General features: G+C 49.4%; 1 protein-coding gene across 1 annotated transcript; it reads left to right on the top strand.

Moving 5' to 3' along the window:
* Window positions 1–797: 797 nt before the first annotated feature.
* Window positions 798–13658, top strand: LOC118075478 (uncharacterized). The gene is made up of 5 exons (XM_035097487.2): window positions 798–1119; window positions 6595–6763; window positions 11281–11458; window positions 11544–11615; window positions 12692–13658. Exons 1-5 carry the CDS (start codon window positions 1053–1055, stop codon window positions 12860–12862), a joined length of 657 nt encoding a protein of 218 aa, XP_034953378.1. The 5' UTR covers window positions 798–1052; the 3' UTR covers window positions 12863–13658.
* The last annotated feature ends 1229 nt before the right edge of the window (window positions 13659–14887 follow it).

Here is a 14887-nt window from a genome sequence, read left to right as displayed (position 1 = left end):
AGGGAGGGGCAGCTGCCCCCATCAATAAAAATCAATAAAAATACATAGCTAAGGTTCTGCCTCCCCCCCTAAAAAAAGGCCTGCCCCCCCAAAAAAATCCTGGCTACGCCCATGCCCACTCCCCATTCTTCACGCATTCATAGGATGGACCTCTGAGACCCTTCCCTGCCATTTGTCCTTTTATGTATTTGACTGATCAACTAATACCAAATTAGAAATGAAAACTGATATAGGCTTTTCAAAGTGTGAGCCATATTTCTGTAGTAAATTGCTTGCTTTGAGCAACTGTATGATGTAAAGGTAAAGGGACCCCTGACCATTAGGTCCAGTCGTGACCGACTCTGGGATTGCGGCGCTCATCTCGCGTTATTGGCCGAGGGAGCCGGCGTACGATGTACAAAGCAGAAAAGAAAGTATAAAATGCAAACTGTAACACCTCCACAGACACTGATATTAGCAGATCAGACTCTCCCCAAATTTATGCTCAACCTCCTGATCCCCCACCAAGTGCTTCCTTGCTCTTCCAGCATTTGTCAATGGAAGCTCTGTACAAATCGTCTCCTTGGAATATCCCACCCCCCCCCTTTGCCATCTGCTGCACACCTGCCTCTTGGGGGGCACTGCACTCTCTTCCCCCTCCCCACAAGGGTGTGACATAGTGCATAGACACACGCACACTTGCCCTGAGGGGGCTAACAAGAGAGGGGAGAGGAGGGTGTCAGGCCTGTTGGAACTGGCCAATTCTAGCCCCACCTCTCTGCCTCTGCGATGTAGAAATCCAAAAGTTCAAGAAGGGATGCTGTGGGTGGTGCAGGAAAGTCGCACTCTTCGAAGAACAATCTGTTGGGTCCAGAGAACTGGTGGTCCCCTTCAGCCCTGGGGAGAAAAGGGGGCGCATTCAGAGCCTCCCTTTGCTGGAGTAGGGAAAGATCTTGAAATACCCACAGCTTGAGCAGATTACCATAAACATTTAGATTCAGGGTGGCCCTGATTTCTGCAGTGAATTTCTCCTGAACAAGCTGCAACTCTCCTGTGAGGACCTCCTAGCAGAGATGGCCTTGGCTGATCTTCACTACACCACAGGCATCAGCAGTGGATTCAAGGTCTACATCTTGGAAGGTGAGTCCCACAAACCCATCCATGCCTTGCCTCTTGCTTCAATGCAGTTTGTGTGCAACTTCCCCTGCTCCCTTTTGCAGCCTCAGAGGCAGTGGGATGTAGCAGTTAAAACAAGCACATCCCCTTTAACTGGCTCCCTGCTGAGGCTAATGCTGTACTTATCAGCCCTATCCTGAGGGCATGAAAAGCAATTGCAGGCTCCAGCTGTGCTTGGCCTGGGAGAGGCAACACCATCTCTGCTCTCCCAGGTGTCCCCACTTAGATTCTCCTCAGTGGCCCCCTTCACAGGGCCAGCCACTGCCAGGGCTCTAACACTGCCTTGCTCCACACACCCCACCGATTCACCCTTAGAGGTGCAATTAGAGTGGAAGTATATTGGGGGGGGGAAGAAAATTTTCCATTTTTAATTTGAATCTGCTTGCAATATTTCATTCACATATTAACCTCCTTCTGATTTTTCAATATGCATACTTTTATTTTTATTTGTTTTATAGATTTATAGGCTGACAGTTTATCCCCACCACCTGGTGGTTCCTTTTAGATTTGCATACATTACCCTTGTCTATGTCTATCCTCCTTTCCCCGCTGTTGTCTTCACGGTTGGAATTTGGATTGTATGCTCTCTGTGGCAGAGACTTCTGTCTTTTACAGTGATCATGGTAGCACACCATGAGCTCATCTTGACTGCAGCCCACAAAAATAAGGGGTGTTAGAATCCCCTTTGGGTGGGGGAAGTGTTCTGTCTTACCTGCCTAGAGCAGGAAAAGTGGGGCTCAGTATAGCTGAAGGGGCCGGGTCAACAAAGGGCCTCTTGGCACATTGAGACCTATTTATGTCTTGCATCAGTAGCTTTCATGGACTTGAACTCACTTTGGCAGATCCAGGCAGGATTGTCCTCAGTATTGTCCTCAGTTTCACGCATATTATGATGTGAAGTTGGCTCTCATCCCCAATAGCTTTCCCCACCATAAATCTGGGCAAGCGCTCTGAAACAAGCGAGAACTGGCATGAATATGGGACAAGGTGCACTGCTAATTAACTAATCCCACAACATATGAACGCAGGTCTAGAGGCACATTGCTTCCTGAAGTGGTGTTGGGTGCCACACCAGTACCTGTCTGAACAGGAACCATTAGTCAATGCCATTGTTCCACCCACTTCGAAAAAAGGCAGGAGCATTCAGTCCAGACATTTTCTTTGAGGTCCAGACTTATGCACTCAGAAAAGGCAAGTGGCATTGCCTACCTAGAACTGCACATAGAATGCAGATGGAGGGAACTGCATATGTATTTGAATGCTTTGCCTTAAAAGGGATATCAGGTATTTAATTTTAAAAAAAATCAGGGATGGGGAAACTGTGGCCCTCCAGATGCCATTGGAATACAGCTCCCATTATCCCCTGACCTTCAGTCACGCTGGCAGGGAGGGGGGGCTACAGCTTCCCCATCCCTCATCCCTGTTTTAAATAAATGGATGAATCAATGAATGAATGAAAGCCAAGTCTGCCTGCACATGGATACCTAGCATGGCTCAGCTAGGCTCTTTTCCCAATTGGGTTCGTTTTTTATGGGTATAGGATTTTTAATTTCTTATTTTCTTTTTTGAATGAGGGGCATTCAGAATGGGATCTGCACCCTGAGGCAGTTCAGTCCTAGGAGGGCTGTAACAAGTCCTTTTTCTGCATCTGCCCTAAGACTTAGAATGTTGCAGTTCTCAACAGACTCATTCAGAGCAATTGATCCTCACAAGCAGCCCAGAAAGCTGCTCTAGTTATCATGGCAAACAGGAGGCTGCCCCACATGGGGTGGGGGGGGTGGAGAAGTGCTGCTCCTCAAAACTCCCCTGGTCTTTTGGAGAGGGTCTGTGGCCAAGCAGGAGACTGTATCAGTGCATTGCTAAGTCAGATTGGCCATGTGGCATTCTCTGGAAGCCTAAGAGAAGTGAGGATCACGTTCCCTGTGTGACTGGTGGGGTGGGGTGGTAAAGCTTATATTCTGTGAACCGCCCTGAGACCGCTGGGTATAGGGCGGTATATAAATTTAATAAGTAATAATAATAATCCCTGACTGGTTGGGACAGGTGCCAGACAAAGTCAGTTTGGGAGTTTTTAAAAAAGTTAAAAGTCTGCACCTCAGGGGGAAAGCAGCTGAAAACAGAACTTGGAAAGGCAGTGATTTTGTGGAATTTGTTGACACCTGAGTATCTTCCCCTTTTGTCTCTGAAATCTTCATGGCTACAAAGTCAACACAGGACTAAAGGTAAAGGGACCCCTGACCATTAGGTCCAGTCATGGACAACTCTGGGGTTGTGGCGCTCATCTTGCTTTATTGGCCGAGGGAGCTGGCATACAGCTCCCAGGTCATGTGGCCAGCATGACTAAGCTGCTTCTGGCGAACCAGACCAGCGCACGGAAACACCGTTTACCTTCCCACCGGAGTGGTACCTATTTATCTACTTGCACTTTGACGTGCTTTCGAACTGCTAGGTGGGCAGGAGCAGGGACTGAGCAACGGGAGCTCACCCCGTCGTGGGGATTCGAACCACTGACCTTCTGATCGGCAAGCCCTAGGCTCTGTGGTTTAACCCACAGCGCCACCTGTGTCCCAGCACAGGAATATTTTTATACTACAGTGGTACCTCGGTTTGCAAACGCAATCCGTTCCGTGGAGGCATTCACTTGCCGAGGCATTCGCTCGCTGAAGGCACGCTTCTGCACATGTGCAAAGCGCCAATAGAGCACTTGTGTGCACGCATGCACGCACTGTGCAGATCGCATCTGCACATCTGACACCGCGGAACCTGGATGAAAACACTTCCGGGTCCACGGAGTTTGTAAACAGAGGTTTTCGTAAACGGAGGTAGGCATAAACCGAGGTTCCACTGTATTCCCTTTATCTTCAGACTTGGAGAGAAGCAGAACGGAAACATGAATGAAGTCCAGAGCTTTCATTCCAGCCATCTCTGATTAAAGGATTCCTGGTAGCAAGATTAGAAGGACCCTCTTGCGTTAGATCCTGGACAGTTGCTACCATTCAGTCCACACCATGTAGAGAGCAATGGCTCTGTGACCTCTGCACTAAACAATAAAATAAAAATCTGCATCCAGACAATCCGAATCCTACATTTTAAAAAATGAATGCTGATGCCTGTTGCTTGTGCTCTTTTTATAGACTCTCATTTAGCAAATTTATTCTTCAGTGTTTCCCTTCCTGCATAATTTCTAGTCATGGGGAGGAGCCAAAAGCTATGTCAGGCACCACTTCTAACCACAGGAAATCAAGGTCAGCCACTTCGCTGGCATTTCCCAATGTGTTTCTCACAGCTTCTTTTTAGATGAAAGCGGAGATTCTCCAAAAGTTGGATGTGGTGCCCAGTGCCATGTTCTGTGCCTTTTCTGTGCTCCTGTGGAATCATGGCAGGCACACACTCAAGAAAACAGAGACACACTTATAACATGGCTGCTTTTCATAATAAGGATCCCAGCCAGAGCCACAAAGCCTTCATTTGTTCTGCAAGAGCCTCTTCTGGACAAAAGTCCAGGTGGTGTTTGTCCTTTTGGTTACGGATATAGCAGATTACACAGGATGTTATCAACAGTACAAAATTGACTTCCTCCAGTGCAGTATGTGAAGCAGCGCCTTAGTATTCATGCTCATGCATGTAATTGCACAAGCACTTGAAACAAGATGTATCCAGCCCTCCAATCCTAAACCTGTTTACCTGGGAGTAAGTCTCATTGAACTCAATGGGGATTACTGCTGAGACGACAAGGGTAGGATTGCACTGCTGCTGGACTCCGATTTCCCCTGACTGTTGGCCATACTTGTGGGAGCTGATGGAAGCTGGAGTGCAATAGCGTTCTTTGCTCTAGAAGGGGGTTCCGCCTTAAAAACTGACAACTGTCTCATGCCGAGCACTCTTTTAAGAAGCCCCGCTATAAGGCAAATCATTTTAACAAGCCCCGCTATAAGGCAAAAATATCATTCCTGACCATTGGCCATTGATATGGGCAAAAATCTGCCCTTATTCCCTTATTGGGTTCTCCATCGGTTGGAGAATATAACAGAGGCCAACCAGAGAAGTTTGAGAAGCAAAGCCTTTATTTTCGCTGTTGCAACAGGGTCCTTCCTCTCACGCAGGAGAACAAGGAAGGAACCCCAAACAAAGGTGTCTTGCCCTTAAAAAGAAATTTGAAATTGGTTTCAGCCCACCCCCCAGAAGCATCATCCATATGTCACAGAAGGGGTGTAGCCCAAGACCCCTCTCCCTAGATTCATCATAGGTACATCATGAAAGGGGAGGTCTGGTGGCAGTAATCTGAGCATCCTGGACCCTGCCCCCTGCCCCCAAAACCTAATCAACAAAAAAGAGAGATATTTACATTTCCCTGTTTCCCAGCCAAGTTAATCACACCCTTTTGTCTGGCACCCAGGTATCAGGATGCCAGGGATTATCACTTTAATTCCTGAGACAATGAGAAGGTTCCCCCCACCCCCCTTCTTCCTTGCAGAGGAACACCTGGTCAGAGAGAGAGAGTCAAAATGGTGTCAGTCAGGCCTGTCTTCCTGTGCTGCTTCAGACATGTTTCTGTACATTCATGTACATGTTTTATGAACAATTATTATATATATATGACCTCAAAATTCTTATAACACCATGCTTGCTGGGGCTGATGGGAACTGGAGTCAAAAATATTTGGAGCGCTCCAGGTTGGTAAAGGAAGGAAGCTGGTCTTTTTTTTTTTTAAGGCAACAATTTAGCGCCCAACTCAATGGTTTCCAAATGGCATCATCCTCCATAACTGCAGCAGAGGCTAGGCCTTTAGGACAAATGCATCATCACTGTCCCAACAACCTCCATCTGCCTGCCCTTCTCACTTCCACACAGCCCAGGCCAGGCCACGACCCTGCTTGCTTGCTTGCCTGCCTGCCTGCCTGCCTGCCTGCTTCCCCCTCCTTAGGCTCCGTGTTGCCGTTATAGAAGTCAGCAGGGAGGAAGATGGGGATAAAAGAGGGCTGAGTTGGCTCTGCTTCTCCTGGGCTCCACCTTCTCTGGGTCTCCATGCCTTCTGCCCTACCAGTCTCAAGGGCCTCCAGTCTCCGTTGCATAATGGGAAACCCACATTTGCAGAACTTGCTTGCTGCCAGTGCCAGGTCCATTTTTGCTCTCGTTCCCAGTCCCAAACCACAGCACCCAGGGTCAGCCCCAGACATTTTGGTACCTGAGGTGAACCACAAAATGGTGCCCCCTTTTCACCAGGAAAGGAGGGAGGAGTGAAGCTCAACACCAGGAGCAACAGGGGGATAAAGATCTACATCGGGATCCACTGCCTCCGGGGATCTTGCTGCCTGAGGCGGTTGCCTTGCCTTGCCTCATGGGTGAGCCGACCCTGACAGCACCCCCACCTAAACGTGCCTCTGTCCATCCTGCTGTCAAGTTGCACTGCAAGACGTTTCATTGGCGCTCTCTTTCCAGGTCAATCGTCTTTTGAGAACGAGCCGAGGTTCCCCCGCTTCCCAGCCCATCGGCTGCCCGTCTATGCGATCAAACGCAAGCCCAGTGTGGATGTGAGAAGCCCCGAACGAAGCTTGCATGGGCAGAGGGCGTCGAAAGTCAAGCGATCGACCTGCGGGCCTGTGGCAGCGTGAGTGACCTTGAGGACCACCAGGGGGCGCTGTAGCATAAGAGGGGGGGAGGCTCAGCATTTTTAATGCAACTACTGTATTGAAATGTTTGGGCTCCAGCCTCTGGCAACCCTTAAAACAGCCCTGTAAGGTGTTTCATTGTGACCCTCACCATGATGTTCATGGTGCTCTCTTTCCAAGGGTGACACAAGACTTGAAGAACGGAGGCTTGCTGATTTATAGGGTTCAGACATCCGGTTGCGTCACACTCTCCAAGCTTTGCTCTTTAAAGTTCCCTGCCCAATAGGGTTTGGTTTTTTGCCCTGGCACTTCCTCCAGGAAAACTCACATTTTACCAGTGATTAGAGCAAATGGTTCTCAATAGAAAACTGCTGGTTTTGCCAGGGTAGGAGCAGAAACAATAGGTTCAAGTTGTAAGACAGGAGATTCTGACTTAACACCAGAAAGAACTTTCTAACATTAAGAGCTGTTGGACAGTGAAACAGTCTCCCTCAGGAGGTGGTGGACTCTTGGAGGTTTCTAAGCAGAGGTTGGGTGACACTTTTCTTGTATGATGATCTAGTTGAGATTCCTGCCTTGCAGAGGGTTGGACTAGATGACCCTTGGGGTATCTCCCAACTCCGTGATTCTATTATTCTCTCCCAGCCCTACCTGGAGATGCTGGGGACTGAACTAGGGGCCTTTGCATGCAAAACAGGTGCTATGCCTCTGAGCTATGGCTCGCACTGGGATGTCCTGTGTAACATCCACTTCCTCTAATCCCACCAGCTCCCCGTTGTGCAAGAAGAGTGAACCCACAATGCACAGCCCAGAAGCATCTGTCACACGGCAGGGTTTTGTGTGTGCATTCTGGGCGCTCTGTGCTGGGTGCTGCCCAAGTCACAAACAGATTTCTTGCCACTTCCAGGTTGGTGGTTGAACAGCTAAAGCTCTGAACCGGGCCTAGAAAATAGTGTCTGCAGCCCTGGTGGAGCTAGGTGTGGTGGGGACGCTGTTAGAAGACATCGCAGGAAGCAAAATGTGTGTAAAAGCGTACATACAGGATTTGATTTATTATTATTATGAAGACAGCTCTCTCAGTTCATTGACCAAGTACTTTACCATGTTTTATCCAATTTCTCCTAATAATACTCTTGTGGAGTTGGTCACTGTTATTCCCATTTCATAGATGGGGAAAATCAGCCTTGAGTCCAGAGTTCATGATTTGCCCTCACTTAGTCCATCTTCCACTACTTTTGCAAAACATGTTTTTATTCTGAATTAATTTGCTCTAACATCTGCTTTTAGAGCTATGCAGTTGCTGGCATGCGTTAGAATCACCAATGCACTGATAAATCTGAGAGAGGCAGTGCAGAACAGTGGTTAGAGTGCTGGACTAGGACTTGAGGGACCAGGATTCACATTCTCACTCAGCCATGAAGCTCACTGGGTGACCTTGGGCCCATCCTAGTTTCAGACTAGTCTACCTTACAGGATTGTTGCGAGGATAAAATGGACACTGTACTCTGTAGAAGCCATGTACACTGTCTTGAGGCACTTGGAGGAAGGGGGAGCTTTCTGACGAAGTGTGCATGCACATGAAAGCTTATACCAAGAACAAACTTAGTTGGTCTCTTAGGTGCCACTGAACAACATTTTATTATTATTATTATTATTATTATTATTATTATTATTATTATTATTATTATATTTCCACTCTTCAGTGGTTAGAGACCATGGTTCAAATCCTCACTCAGCCATGAAGCTCACGAACTAGTCATCCTCAGGCCCGTCACAATCTCTCAGCCTAACCTACCTCACAAAGTAGTTGTGAAGACAGGGCCGTCAGAACACCTGAACAAGCCTGCTGGGGATGGCGCAAGACACCTTCCGCACCCCCCCCCCCGTCTCGGATGCTGAGGTGGGCAGAGCAGGGCGCTCTTGTGAGCCGCCCCTTCGGGGTCTGAGGAGTCAGCAAAGGGGAGGCTGAAGCCTTTGCAGGACGCCCTTCCTCGGACTCCCCCGCTGAAAGGGAGCAGGTTCCAGCGCGCGTGGCTAGCGCGACTCTGTGATTGGCCAGCTGCGCCTCGCGACCCCCATTCATTCATAAATTAGCGGCACGCACGCTCCAGCCGAGCACCAACAGGCGGGCGGCTCTTCGCCTGGGTGCGGTTGGCGCCCAGCAGCGTCTCGGGCAGCGGTAGCGGCAGCAGCAGCAGCAGCAGCAGCAGCAGGAGAGCAGGCGCGGAAGGGTGCAGCGGCAGAGCCATCCTGGCCGGCGGAGCCTCCCCGACGAGGCTCGGAGGCTGGAAGAGGAGGAGGCAGCAATCGGCGGCGGCGGCGAGCCGGGCGCGCATTGATCAGCCTCCCTCCGCCCCTTGGTGTGCGCGCCCAGGAGGCGGGTGCAATGACCGACGGGCGCCGCAATTGGTCGCCGAAGCGCTTCTCCAGCCCTTCCCTGCCACTGCGCAGGACTGGAGGAGGGTGCAGGGCCAGCCTTAGGCGCCCCTTCCGTGCCCCAGCTGGGCGAAGCCGCGCGGCTCCCCCACTTGCTGGGGCGCCCCCGAGCGTCCCAGTGCCCTGGTGCAACACACCATTAAACCCAAGGGGAAGGACGGCTCTGGGTGAAGATTAAATGGGCAGGAGGATAATCATGTTCGCCACAGTGCGCTTCTTGGAGGAACAGTGGCATACAAATGTACAAACACACAACTTTATAAAATGTATTCAGAGTAGAAGACTAAATTTCATTTGTAAATTAGGCATTAATTATATTTTCTGTAGTTAAGCCTAAAGGTGCACATATTTATAGGCATGCAAATTGTCTGGAAATGATGGTTTCCTATTTGAAAAGGTCCCAGATCCTTGGGGACCAGGTGCATTTTAATTGGGATGGAAGAGCCTTGGGCAAGTCATTAATTTCTCAGCTTCAGTCCGAGTGTAGAATGAATAAGCTGTATAGACTATTTTATATTAATTGTATAGGTTGTGCTTATATTTAAAAAAAACTGGGGGTGGGGATGAATACAAGCCATAGTTCTGTCTGGGTATAAAGCTGTAGTTAAGTCTCATCTCTCTAGATGCCACCTTCTCCTCTGCCAGAGCATGAAGACTAACAGAGGACATGAGTTTCTGCTCTCCTCCCAGTTTATTGTGATCAGGCTGAGAAACAGGGACTGGTCCAAAGTCTCCCAGAGAGCTTCATATAGCCACCTCCTGACGGGCAAGTTCTGACACAGGGCCACTGCTTAGCCTGGCATCCAAGTGGCAGAGATCTAGTGTGGGGTCAGGCATGCCCCCTTCCACATTGCAGGCGGGGCTTAACTTCCACAGGGAAAGTGAGAAAGTGCAAGACTTTAAGGAAGAAACAAGACACTCCGTCCCTAATCCCTGAAGCGAGAGGTGGGGTTTTTGGTGGGTGCACAACGTTAAATTTAGAGCAGCCACTTCTTCACTGCTGTTTCCTGTGATGTGAGGCTAAGACCCCAGAGTCCAAAGAGAGACTCTCTAGATTATTATTATTATTAATTAGTTAATTAATCAATCAATCAATCAAATGTATATACTATCTTTCATCCATAGATCTCAGAGCAGTTCACAGCATGGCAATTGGCCCTCAAACAGGCTGTGGCTCAATGCAGGAGCATTTGGCCGGGCTGCCCAGGGCAGGGGGCGCTCCTGAGGGGGCGGAGTGCGGAGGGTGCCCTCCCAGGTGCGGGATGGCCACTTGGGAGCCCAGAGCAGTGCACCCGCCCTGCAGCCAGGGGCAGAGCAACCCACTGATGGCAGTCATTCAGTGTGCCGCTCACCCACAACTCCCAAGCCTCCCCCAAGCTGTCAAAACGAAGGGGGAAGTGGGGGAACGCCACCAGCAAAGCGGCACCGCTCCCGCTTCCCCTGACGGCTCAGGGTAGGCTTGGGAGTTGCGGGCCAAATGTCATCCTCCTCAGCAAAGACACCTGGGGTGGTCCACCCCCACCCCCCCTTCCTCCACCCCTGCATTTGTATACTGAAGTGGTTGCCATGGCACCCTGAGGTGCCTTGAATGATGGTCCGGGGTGTAGCGGACAACCCTGGCCTCTGCCCCTCTTTCCTCCCCTCTGATGCCCTCTCTTGTCTCTGCCTCCCAAAGGCTTGCACAGCTGTTTCTTGCGGCAGCCTTGGCTACAAGCTCCCCAGGCGAAGGGTGCTCTGGGGCTGGCCAGGGGGTGCTTCCCCGGCCCCTGGGGGACAGTGTGAGGAGGCACCTCTCTTGGGGGGGGGGGAGCTCAGAAACCAGGAGTGGCACCAGCAGTTGTCCAGAGGACTCCGAAGGAGAGGGGAGAGGAGAGGAGGCTGAGGGAACACTCCACAAGGGAGGGTGTTTAAAAAAGGGCGAGGGGCTGCCAGTTCTGTAGACAAGGGGTGACCTAACTGGGCTCCTGAGCCCTACAGGGGTGCTGCAGGAAGAATGTAGTTGGTTAGGGAGCCACGGAGTCAGAAAGGTTGGAAACCTCTGCTGTACTGTATAGGCAACTCTCTCTATCTCTCTCTTCAGCTCCCTGGAACAGAGGGTTCCTCCTGCTGCACAGATCCCGATTGCTGTTCCCTGTGTCACCACATCCAGACCTGAGCCTTGCAGAGACTCTCGAGCGCTTCACCCATCCTGCCCATATAAATGTCCCCTGAGGAAGCCCCTCCTGGATCCAGCCCCCACTGTCTCCCAGTTGCAGCAGGTAAGTCCTGGCTAAGCGCTCCTTCCACCTTCGCCTTGTCCTTCCTCATCTCCAGCTCAAAACACCTCTTTCCCTGATCTTTCAGATGCGGCCTTCCGTTATCACCTGCGCCCCCCGCCGGAGCCGCCCCCAGAACCCTGAAATCACCAGCCCTGCAGTAAGTCCCCATTTCCTGCTCTCTCTCTTGCAGTCTCTTCCCCAACCTGCTGACTAAGGATTGATGGGAGTTGTAGTCCAAGGCGCAGAGGACTAAGCTTTTCTTAGGCAGGAAGCAGGGGGTGCTTCTATTTATTTTCATTCTATTTTTGCAAAGTTTTATATTATTATTTCATGTTATAATGTATATAAAACAGAGATGACATCATAACACCAAATGACCTGCTGATTGAGCATTAATCCTGATTTGTTTGCAGGCAGATCATACAGCGTTGGGTATTTAGTGAGCATCCATTCTCATTTGTTTGTGGGAAGGTTAGAGGATGGTTGCATCAAAGCAAGTGCTATCCCATACATCCCAGGGCATTTTCCTGACCTGCTACTTTCCTTATTGCAAAAAAATCTGATCTTTTAAGTGGGTTTGTTGTGCAAGACCTCCTAATCAATTATAATGGTGCAAGCTGAATGTGTCAGTATTGATTGAACCCAACCCAAAAACAGCAGCTGCCTGGAAGTGTCCTCAGGTGACTTTTTTGTCACTGTAACTGTCATGGCTTCTCCCAAAGGATCATGGGAATTGTAGTTTGGTCACATAGCTGAGAAATCTGTTAGAGACCCCTGGTTTGGCCAGACCCTCAACATAACTGTATTTCCAAGGGAATTCCCAAAATCTGTATATGAGGCCCCCTTTTCCAACATAATGTCAAATATTTGTTTGTACAGAGTACAGGCAGTCCTGATTCTAATTCGCACACAATTTCCATATATTTTTGCTCAGATAAGCGTGCTGTTCATTTGGAAGGCAGAGAGGGGATGGTAGAGAAGGACCTAGGGAAGAAGTCATAGTTACTTCCCCCGTAGAGCACCCTTTAACCACCCTGCTGCTCTCACAGCTGGGGGAGGGAGGTTGAGGGTTGCTTTCCATACATCTCGTCACCGCCTGGTTTTCAATTCACATATGGGATTATGAGCACAGAACCAGACGCTGAGGGGGAAGGATAGGATGCCAGGTTACAGCTTGTTGCAGGTGTCATCAGAAGCCCAGATTTCCCGACCAAACCTGTTTTTCCCCCACAGATCTCCCCATCAGACCACAGGACCATGAGCTCTGATCCTGCCCCCTCACAGAGGCTCCATGCATGGACCACAGGCTTTGTGGGGCCTTCAGCACAAGTCAGCAGAGAAGCATCTCCCAAGCAAAGAATCCAGGCTGCAGACAAGAATCCCACCCCCACCCCCAGCGCTTGAAGCTCTTTGGCTTTGACATTGCAGGTTCCCCCCACACACACACTGTGTCCCTATTGTCCAGCAATGAGGAATCCTCCAGATGTTGCTGCACTCCCCATTCCCATCAGCCTCAGGCAGGGGAGCCAGCAGAGAGAGACAATGGCAGCTGCAGTTCATCAACATCTGGAGGGCTACAGGTTCCCTGCCCATCTGTATTGGCTATCCTTGGACCCCTAAGTCCCACCCCATCCCTTTTTATGGCCTAGTAGCTGTCCATGTTCCTACACCATGTCCTGGGCTCACTGCCCTCCTTCCCTACACCTTGTGTTCTTATTCCCCTTCTAGCCCTACAAATTGAACTGCCTTTCCTGTCTTCAAACCCATTTATGTGAAAACCCCGCTGGTTCCAATGGAACTGACTTCTAAGCCAGCATGCTCCTTTAACACAAGAATTGCTTCCAGGCATATCCTTTCGGCTTTGGCCCAGCCACTTCATCAGCTCTGAATCTACTTGTACTTGTCCTCCGCTCTTCCTCAGTAGCATGTGGATGCCTTCTGACCTGAGGGGCTCATCTTCCAGCGTCATAACTTTTATATGCCTGTTGTCTTTGTCCATGGAGAATTCCAGCCTACGATTATCTACATACATGCATGATGCCGCTCTGGTTCCACTGACAGAGGAACCAAACCTAAGACAAAATATGGAACCTTTCCTAAGTGGGACTCAGCCCTGAAAGTAGAGGAGAGCCATTTTTAAAAACACACCATTTTATATTTCTCTAATTCATGAGTGTCAATAAAGTAGCGTTGAACTGTGTCTTGTGTGTGCAGTAAGATTTCTGCTTGTGGTGCTTTTCATTTTTTTGGTCTCAAAGCACTCTCCGGGTAAAGCGTTCCGGTTTGGTAACCAGCGTTGGATCTTCATTCACTTTGTAGAAGTAATTGTTGCCAATTCTACCCTAAATTAAACCTAATGTTTGAGTCCTGTTAAGCCTGTTCCATTACCATGGGGAAAACAAGCCCTGAATTCAAGTTTATATATACTCAGAGGCCTAACAGAGACTGACGCAAAACCCAGAGGTCTCCACTTTATTGTGTCAGGGATATGTGCGTTACATGTGTCCAGATGCAACGACCCAACTCGATGGTTGTCTACCAGGACATCCCTTCCTACCCTACTAATCACTACAATGGAATGTAAAGGTAAAGGGACCCCTGACCGTTAGGTCCAGTCGCAGACGACTCTGGGGTTGCGGCACTCATCTCGCTTTACTGGCTGAGGGAGTACAGCTTCCGGGTCATGTGGCCAGCATGACTAAGCCGCTTCTGGCAAGACCAGAGCAGCGCACGGAAATGCCGTTTACCTTCCTGCCGGAGCGATACCTGTTTATCTGCTTCCACTTTGACATGCTTTCGAACTGCTAGGTTGGCAGAAGCAGGGACCAAGCAATGGGAGCGCAACCCATCACAGGGATTCAAACCGCCGACCCTCTAGTCTGCAAGCCCTAAGCTCTGTGGTTTATTCCACAGTGCCACAATACAATGGAATGTATTGCCCTACTATTACCTCTGCAACCTCAGCACACAGCCCAGTACAGTAAATGCTTTTCACTCTGGAACACTTAGAACCTTGAGGAGCATTCCAGGACAACAGCTAGAGAGGTTATTGTCTTTTTTTACAAAGCTGTCATTGTTACTAATTTTTAGCATATTGTCAAAGATACTATTTTTCAGCAAATCTACATAGAACCATAGAGTTGTAGGGTTGGAAGTCCAACCCCTTGCAATGCAGGAATCTCAACACACGGTCTCCCATCCCATTTGAAACCATACTGGACCCTGCTTAGCTTTGCAAATGTGTGAGCAGTTTTATTGCTGCACCACTATATGTACTTTTACACCATATTCATCTGTCTGCAAGCAGAGCTCTCAACAAACAGCCTAAAACATCCAGATCCAGTGGTTGTTTTTACAGTAAATGAAAACAGTAGAATCCCTGATGTGATTAAAATCTCCCACCTAGGACACACACTGGCTTGATATGCT

Source organism: Zootoca vivipara, chromosome 16 (assembly GCF_963506605.1).
Source record: "Zootoca vivipara chromosome 16, rZooViv1.1, whole genome shotgun sequence".
NCBI classification, from domain to species: Eukaryota; Metazoa; Chordata; class Lepidosauria; order Squamata; family Lacertidae; genus Zootoca; species Zootoca vivipara.
Note: the sequence above shows the minus strand (reverse complement) of the source record. Positions and strands in the feature narration are given on the sequence as shown.

What these genes read in the sequence shown, in the direction of transcription:
- LOC118075478 (XM_035097487.2), top strand. Translation starts at nt 1,053, where the DNA reads ATGGCCTTGGCTGATCTTCACTACACCACAGGCATCAGCAGTGGATTC. An exon ending in ACCTGCGGGCCTGTGGCAGC is followed by an intron (nt 6,764 to 11,280) that starts GTGAGTGACCTT and finishes CTCTCTCTTCAG; the next exon opens with CTCCCTGGAACAGAGGGTTC. An exon ending in CTGAAATCACCAGCCCTGCA is followed by an intron (nt 11,616 to 12,691) that starts GTAAGTCCCCAT and finishes TTTCCCCCACAG; the next exon opens with ATCTCCCCATCAGACCACAG.